This window comes from Diuraphis noxia, unplaced genomic scaffold (genome assembly GCF_037042655.1).
Source record: "Diuraphis noxia isolate RWA-SAM2 unplaced genomic scaffold, SU_Dnox_SAM2 contig0004, whole genome shotgun sequence".
NCBI classification, from domain to species: domain Eukaryota; kingdom Metazoa; phylum Arthropoda; class Insecta; order Hemiptera; family Aphididae; genus Diuraphis; species Diuraphis noxia.
Window position 1 is genome coordinate 19,998,099 of NW_028301714.1, and position 9,107 is coordinate 20,007,205.

At 29.5% G+C, this 9,107-nt stretch overlaps 1 protein-coding gene across 1 annotated transcript; it reads right to left on the reverse strand.

Annotated features, from left to right (window-relative positions):
* Nucleotides 1-1,454: 1,454 nt before the first annotated feature.
* Nucleotides 1,455-6,532, reverse strand: LOC107167022 (lysosomal Pro-X carboxypeptidase-like). Its single transcript, XM_015515906.2, has 8 exons — nt 6,191-6,532; nt 4,362-4,502; nt 3,774-4,126; nt 2,940-3,097; nt 2,597-2,769; nt 2,358-2,522; nt 2,102-2,289; nt 1,455-1,801 (listed from the first exon to the last, which is right to left on the reverse strand). The coding sequence occupies exons 1-8, from the start codon at nt 6,281-6,283 to the stop codon at nt 1,546-1,548; spliced, it is 1,527 nt and encodes a 508-aa protein (XP_015371392.1). The 5' UTR covers nt 6,284-6,532; the 3' UTR covers nt 1,455-1,545.
* Between the last annotated feature and the right edge of the window lie 2,575 nt (nt 6,533-9,107).

Genomic DNA, 9,107 nt, shown 5'->3' on the forward strand with positions numbered 1-9,107 from the left:
TATAATACCTATTATGTTGTTTTTTTTTTTACTCATTCTGTAAAAATATAAGCCAAGTTTAATAGCTCTCGTGGCTTAAATTATTAGTATTATTGATAAATGTGTTTGGGGTACATATTTGTAGAAATCTATTTCAACAGTTTTATTATACACAATGTTTGAAAAAAAGCGATGATTAAGGTAATTTAGTGACTAAACCACTTTTTGGCGATGGTGACGTTTTAAAGTAATGAACGGTTTGTTTATCATTTTTGAATTTCGGTTTTCAAAGACTGTAGTAAAATACCAATTAAATTATACCAATTACAAAACTGTATAACACACTCTCTATTCGATATATTGCTTCTGATGAAGAAATAGAGCACTATATAATTTTATTTAGTGTCAACTGCACAGCCAGCACTACAATTTAAAGTAGGTAAAACATTAAAAACTATTCCGTAAAAAACAAATTACATATTTTAGAGACGTCGTTGGACTATTATTGGACGTCGGGCAAAACTAAAACAACTTTACAAATTGATACAATGTAAAGTTCAAAAGTTCATGTAAAATTGTAAAATAAGTGTATAGAAATAAGCAACCAGAAATATGAAAAGTGTCTAACAAACCTGTTTACCCATCATAGATTAAGAAATATCACGCTAACAATTTTCCCGGATTTTACCTTGTATTGTCTTAACTATCGTCTTCTTCTTTCGCTATCAAAATGTTTAAAATAAAGTAACCATTTAAATGAATTAGTTTTTATGTAATGTTTTATGGTTAAGCTAATTATTTCAACGATTCGTTGTACTTTTTATTTTAAATTTATATATTGGTTGCTTCATGGTTTAGTTTGTGTTTGACAATGTTCTAATAATTCTGTTTTTAATTGTGCTATTTTAGTAGAGTATAATACTGTACAATATTGTATCGGTTTTAAATTGTTATAAGGTGTTTTAATTTTGTATTATTAAAAATCAATGTTTGATGTTATATTTCATAATTATATTATTTTTAGTTAATGTATTATTATTATTTAAATTGTAATTTAAAAATTTCGTAAACGTTTTTACTGAATATTTAATTAACGACAAACATTTTCGAAATATTGCGAATACTACTACTATAAGTATAACACTTTCTACTACCAAGCACGTATCCAGGATCATTTTTCGGGGGGGTTAAAATATTTTAAGTCCGTCTTCCGACAAGATTGCGATAACATATTATAAATATATAACTACTTTAAAAATTTCGGGGGGGGAGGTTTGAACCCCTAAATCCCCCCCTGTATACGGGCCTGTCTACTACTACCACATTATTTAGACTACATTACTATAGTACATGTTTAAGTCCTTAAATATGCGATCATATGCATTGAACTCAAGAAAAAAACAGTACGAATATTATCTTAAAACAATTGATATTTTATTAGATACGTGAGATATAAAAATATATGCACTTACACATTTTGTTATCAGGTATTTTATTTTTTGATCATTAAGAAATTACATGACATAATCATCTATTTTTTCATTATGTAAAACGATAAAGTTCATTTTAAATAGTAAGAACAATTTGTTGTTTAACGAATGAGTTATTTGAACCTCGTGTCGGATGTTTTTGATAGTGGAATATCCATTTTTTAATCCAATTCTTGTATAATTTTCTGGCTTTAATGACACTTTCTGGGTCCTTGGCGTTGGAGGCCCTCAGGTCCAAATGATGCGCAGATTCTGGTATTACCACAGCGATCACTGTCTTCGATATGTCTTGCAACACTCCACCACTTGACCATGGATCCAATAATCCATTACTATAATTATTATGAATATTTAATTAAGTACACAAATCTCTTAATACAATAAAGAGTTTTAACTCATAAAAGCGATGTAGTGAAATTCAGAGATCATTATCCATTAATGAATAGTTAGTTATGGACTGATATTTTATAGTCATTATTGTTCTTTTCAATTCTATTCAAACAAAATAATAATAAAACTTTTAAGTTTCAAGAATATTCCAAACTAAAATAAAACTTTCTATTCCAATATACTTTTCAGTTTTCGGTTTGTGTAATAAAAAACCCATTAAACCATACAACTTATAGTTATACCTGAATATTATGTTGGAAGCAGCGTTTAAATTTTTACCGCCATATGTTTTCTCGATTGTATAAATACTAGGCTGGACCCCAAAAGTCTCATAACAATATCTAGCATTTTCTTCAAAATTCCAAGGCTTTTTTTCGAATATATCTTTAATTCCATTAGAGCACATTGGCATAACCATTTCTGTGCAGCTCTAAATTGTAGATCATTTAAATTAAATTTATTTTCACAAAATATGTGTAAATTTATAATATATATTACTTGATAGTTCCATCCCTTTTCACCAAGCGTGGGAGCAGAAGAGGACAAAATATCTAAACATTGAGATGTACCGGTATAGTTAAAGTATACACTCAACCCTCTGAAGACTGATCCCAAAAGAGTAAATTCATCTTCTTTATGGTTTTTCATTGGTTTACATACTTCCTGTGACATACATAAGAACACGTAATAGTTAATATACCTATTAATTATTAAAAAATTATACATTACAATATTACCTTAACGGGATTTCCAGGTAATGGTGTTAAAAAATTTGCAGGATATGGATAATTGATCATGGCCAAGTTCACATAAAGTTCAGATACCCACTGTTTCAAAGTTGAGACATCGCCGTCGTTTGTCAACGGTGAGCACAAGTTCCATTTTTGAGACAGCCACGTCTTACCATCGACTGTCATTAGAAATTCGTTAAATGAAATACAACGTATAACATTCAATATTATTTCATAAAATTTACACATAAACACGTCACAAATCAGATTAATTAATAAAATTACAATATACAATATTTTACGGCGAACTCTATATTTTATATAACAATATATAAAATAATATGCATACCCGTTTTTGTAACGTTATCAATGGCTTTCCAAGACGCTAATATCGTCAAACCACATTCGACACTCGTATCTGTGTATACCGAAGACGTGACCCTGTAGAAAGCATTACACGGCGTCATACCAGTAAACTGCCATATCGGTGCAGACGACGCTATAGCACTACAAAAACATAAAAAAGTAAGTAACACGACACGACTGCACAATTTCCACAATAATACATATTATTGTATATTTTGATTGCTATTTTTTTATGTATAATAACTTTCAAATCGGTTTCTAGTTGTTATTTATTTACAAACTTTTTAAAAAACACGATAAAATTATCTTCAACTTCTAGACTATCAGAACTAAAAAAAAAAAAAAACTAATCAAATAAATCAAGTTTAAAATTAAACTCATATCTCACTATGGCATTAATTATGTCACCAATTTTTATTGAGAAAAAATCCTAAGTATAGTTAGTTTTCTATAGACAATATTGTTTATAAAAGAAAATATTAAAATAATTTTCCAGTAATTTTTATAAAAAGTTTTCGAGGACTTTCGGAAAGATTTCTGTGTATGCAGTTATGTTATTCTAAACATTTTTATTTTTTGAAATCCTGTAAATAATGATCGCAAGGTTCCCAACAGAAATATCTACTCAAAATATGAGTTCTCAAAAACATTTTATATGGTTGTGTCAAGTTCCTAAATTTTTGCATATCGTATAGTATTTGAATACAAGTTTGATATTCTCATATTTTAGTTGGGTTCCGGTGATCAAAGCCATAACACGACAACTGTATGCAGAAGAGTACAAGTTATTCCATGACTATTAGACATAACCACCAACCCTTCGATGATGGCGGGATACTTGATACGGAACCAGGCGGCCAACATGCCACCGTACGATCCACCAAAAGCGATCACCGGGTTGGCAGCGGACGGTGCAGGAGTGCCGTCGACGCCGGTGTCGTAGATGTCGCCGGTCTGGTACAGCTCTGCACGGTCCGTGTACGACCCGTTGTGCCGCAAGTACGTGATCAGGTCCACATAGTCGGCGAGCGCCTGTTGCGAGGTCAAATAGCCCACCCGACTGATGTCGTCGAAGGATTTATTACCGTAAGGCATTGAAACGCCGTAGTAGCGGTGCTCGGCGAACACGATCAGGGCCCGGAACTCTTCGGCTATCTCCCACATAAAACCCTGCGAAACCGTATTGCCAAGTGCGTATGATATAGGTATGTTGCACTAAATTTCATGAGTAAATAGTATTATGTACGTTCAACATAAACAAAATCGCATTTTGAATAATACCTATGATTAAAACTTTCAAACTGTTTGGTCGTGGAAACGTGCAGTATAATATTCTTTATCCGTTGATTAGTTTTTTTTTTTTTATTGATTATCTTAAACACAAATTAAACTCTTTACATCTTACCGTATTTTCACAAAACATTTCAATAGCTCCTTCGTTGCCGGCATAAAAAAATATAGGTCCGTTTTCTCGTTCCCAATACGTGTCATTTATGAGGTACTTCATACGGAATGTGTCGTTATTTGTAAAACTAAAATGATCGACCTGTTAGAACAGTTTTTTAAAAAATGTCAATTTATAAAGAGTCGCAAGTCACTAAAATAAATCGCAACGTTATGTTTTTATAAAATGTTTTCTTCAAAATGAAACATAACGCTGTTGAATCCGAAAAACCTTTTGCTGTTTTATATGCATATGCTTTTCTAATTTTCTATTTACAAGGCATACATATTTCTAAAGTAGTATAATTATTATGTTATTTATTTTACTATAATAAATAACATTCACGCTATGCCATTAAATTAATACAATATCAATTATTTGTATTTAATCAATTTTCACGCTGAAATAAATGTCCCAAAAACAAAATCAAAATATAAAACTTTATTTAAAAATAAATATCTATATCATCAAATCTCGATTAAGTATTAATTATTATATTTTAGCATCGTTAATTAGAAACAATAGAAGGTTTTTGGCAAATATTTAAACTTAAATTATTCATTCGAGATAATGAAGAAAGTCAAACATTTAAGGTTATTTATTATATATTGTAATGTTAAACCGTGTAAATCACATCACCTTGATTAATACACAATGACACTATGTCATATTGTCATATACTTATACACTAGGTCATTCTAAACATTTTTTTTTTAAAGACAAAGTCTTGGTAAACTGGAATTTAAATTATTGTTTATCAGTGATTTTAGAATAGTAAATCACTGTTCACAAAAGTCGGACACAATTAGAGTACTTAGATCAGTTTTAACAATGATCTATATTTTATTCTATAAGAAACATTGAATATATTTAAGCTACCTATTTATTTGATTTGATTCGATTTGATTTAGAAACCTACTTAAGAATTGCTCATTCGAAGTAATACATTTTTTAGATGCCATGCCACTCATTTTCACCACTAATTATTTCTCTTAATATTTTATTTTATATTTGACCGTTAAACTTTAAAACAAATGCAGTGCAAATTTGTCAACTAAAATAACAAATACACAATAGATACGGCAGATTAATGGTTTTCATTTATGACAATATTATGAAAAAAAATTATGGTATTTTAGGAGATTGTTTTCATGAGTAGAGTTATAGTAATTATAAATTACTTTTCACGAGTACTTTACTGTTACTCAAACACATAAATATATAAGACTTACAAAAAATAGTTTCTTTTATCTTTTTTTTAAAAATATTATATTATATTATTTTACTACACAAACTATGTACAGAGTGTACTAATATGGTTTTCCACCACACTGCATTGACTGCACCAGGGCATATTTTTATGTTCCATCGGCAAGATTAATGTGCACTGAGTGGTCTTTTTTATGTTTCAACTCAATACACTACGTCAATTTTTTGCACCCAGTGCAATGATAAGTACCACAATACCCATTAAATATTTTAGTATCTTTATAGGTATATCAGTGATAAGTATAGGTTTTATATTTTAGGTTTACACTTGCACCAGCCTGCACTAGGACGATCATCAGTGAACTGTACCAGTGCCACCTTGGTGCAATAGTGCGGTATGGTAAAAACGCTATAAGACGTATATTAATATTTAAACCCAAACGCAAAAATAATTTCGACTTTGTGTTGTTTTCTGGTCCGTTAATGTTTGATAAAATAACCTAACCTAACCGATATCGATTTTATCTATTCCTACAGTTGGTCACCAATTACAGAATAATAAACGACGTATATTCACTTACCGGTACTGTAAAATAGTCGGTTTTATACACGTACCCTCCATTAGCCAAGTGCAAAGCTATCGCCAAAAATGATAAGCACGCCGTAAACGTCATCCCGAACTGCTTCTGATTTATATAAAATTATGACGTAAGTGACACGAACTTATTTTCCGTGCTGATTTCGATTATTTAAAAACACACTACTCTTGTGTACGAAATACTATTAGTCCGTTTCGGGACGAACACATCACAGGTCTAGTAAGTAGTAACGGGAATGTTGCACAATAATATTATACCCATTCCGATTAAACTCAATTAATAATAATAATAATCGTATACAGACGAACACTGTACGCAATAGAATATTGTAATAAATAATAATAAGATAACATTATATCCGACACAGCCACAATATGCGATGAGTACCAACACAAAAACCGTTCGCATCGCAAGTAGTTCGTAGTTTGTACTTTGATACAACAACGCATACAAATGCGAATATTTACACAATGTGTATTATCATTGTTTCATTATTGTACCTATATTTTAACTTGTTGCATTATTACTTCCAAACAAACTGTTGAGTACGAAACATTATAATTTGTTACCCACCTAGTAGCCGGCAGGTCAGTGTGAGTCGAATTGCATCTAGAGAAAGGGTAATCGATACTCCTATCCGCGATTATTGTTGAGCTCACTGTCCATAAATGTAATCAATGTTCAATATGAAAATAATTTATTTTAATTATAGTATACTGGAAAATTAACAATATTAATATAATTTAATTTTTATTTATGGGTTAGATTATAGGTATTATATTATTTATATATTTATTATGCATGAGTAATCCATTTAAGATAAGACACTCATTATTTCAAAAATTATTAATGATCTTATAACATATTTTTTTTTTTTAATTCTTTATTTAGTTAATAATACTGTGCTAATAAACATTCAAATAATTTTAAATTAATAAAAATATTTAAAAACAAACAATTATATTTTTAATATTTTTTTTTTATTAGACCAAATACATTTTCATTTCCTCTTATCCGAAACATATTATTTTTGTAGTACTTCGATAGAAAATAATTTAATTTTTAACGAGTAGGTAATGTATGAGTTATAAGTAAATTAAAATTTAAAATTTAAATATTATATTATGATCGGAGCAAAGTTGTACAAGGGCGCACCACAAAATATTGGTCCACTGCTCGCTGCTAGTCTAAATTTTAAACGCTCATAAGTTATAAATTATAACTGCCTAACTAATAAACTACTTTTTCGAAATTTGATTTTTGTAGACCAAATACTCTAAATAGTATTCTGTTTTAGTATATTAAATAAAAAATGTATATCGTCATTCAAAAAGGAAACAAAATATTTTCAAAAATGTAAGTATTCTGAAATAATTAGTATCTTATGTTGATCACTTAGTATAATATGTACCTATAATATATTGACGGATGTAATAATAGTACCTATACTAGCTAGTTTATTATTATGGATCGATAAATACAGTACGGAAATAAGTCAGACAAGTAGACAAACGTCAACAATACAAATTTATCGCTAATATAATATAATATTGGTATGGGCGGTTTGCGTTTGGGCGAATTGCCTTTTTACCCATATAATAAAAGTAATGTGTTTGGGCGAGTTAACCGAGTTTCTTATGATGTGTTTGGGCGATACAATATATTTTTTTTTATTGCTGAATTTTGAGGTCGGTATTATCATTTTTAACAGTCCCAAGTCTGTCAAAATAAGAGGGAAAATGGATTGATAAAATACAGCATCACAGGGTATTCAAAATAAATAATAAAAAATGGTCGCCCAAACGCATTATGCTGAATTGCCCAAACACATTGCAATTTTTAAAAATTCACCCAAACGCGTGACGTCCATTGGTATAAAACGAAAGATGACCTTCGTGCATCCAGTTGAACGAAATTTTAAAATGGTATTGCCGTTAGACCTTTGTTTAACGTTTTTGTATGTCTGTAGTTGATATAAGTACATAAAATAACCTCTCATTTAATACAATATTACAGCAACTACAACTTACAAAATCATAAAGTAATTAAACACAAATTAAATGGTATCGTGACTTACATGTGACATATGTCTCAATATGCTAAGCAAAACCCTAAAAATGCCAGTTTGTCAAAATAAAAATTACTTACCTAGGTACCTATGTTGTTATAATTAATCTCGCATAAATTAATGTTTATGAGAATAAAACTTGATAACGGTGCTGAAACCTAAAGAAACGTCTATTTCTGACGACTATGGCCTTGTGCATCGTCATATTATAGTATCGTGGCCAAATAATTTACCATAACTCAGTAATTTATATAACTGCGATTAAAATATAGGAAAGCCACAAAATTAACTGTTTTTTTTTCTTTTATCGAAATTATGGGATTGCTGGATTGCAAAATCACTTGATATATTTATATATATTTATACAAATTATACTTAACCAGAATAAATATATATTTATGGAAAGTCGGAAAAAAATCCGTTTAGTTTTTATATTGATTTTGGCATTTGTACTTTTTTGAAGTTTTGAAATTTTGCAAATTTGATGATGATTGATTTTTGTTTAAAACCCTTTATAGGGTAGAGGGAAATAATTTCCCATTAATGAAAAAAAATTGTAATTTGTTATATGTAGAACTGTAAAATACAATATGCATATGGAAAAATCGGTGATTTTTTTCTGTATTTAGTCATAACTTTATATTGCATACAACGCCATCTTTTTTTAAAATATAGGTTTACAAGTAAACTAGTGAGAAATTATTTCCCAGTGCCCATTCGGTACACATCTTATTTACTACACTTCAGTTTATTTTTAATTTACCATAGTTTATCGAATGTTCTAGACGAAAACTTAAGCAATTGATTATTTTGAATGATAATTTACAATAC

Bases quoted from the DNA above. Each gene is read 5' to 3' on its own strand.
- LOC107167022 (XM_015515906.2), bottom strand. From the start codon at position 6,283: ATGACGTTTACGGCGTGCTTATCATTTTTGGCGATAGCTTTGCACTTG. The intron at 4,503-6,190 runs GTAAGTGAATAT...CTGTTCTAACAG, and splicing joins CCGACTATTTTACAGTACCG to GTCGATCATTTTAGTTTTAC. The intron at 1,802-2,101 runs GTATAACTATAA...TAATAATTATAG, and splicing joins GCTTCCAACATAATATTCAG to TAATGGATTATTGGATCCAT.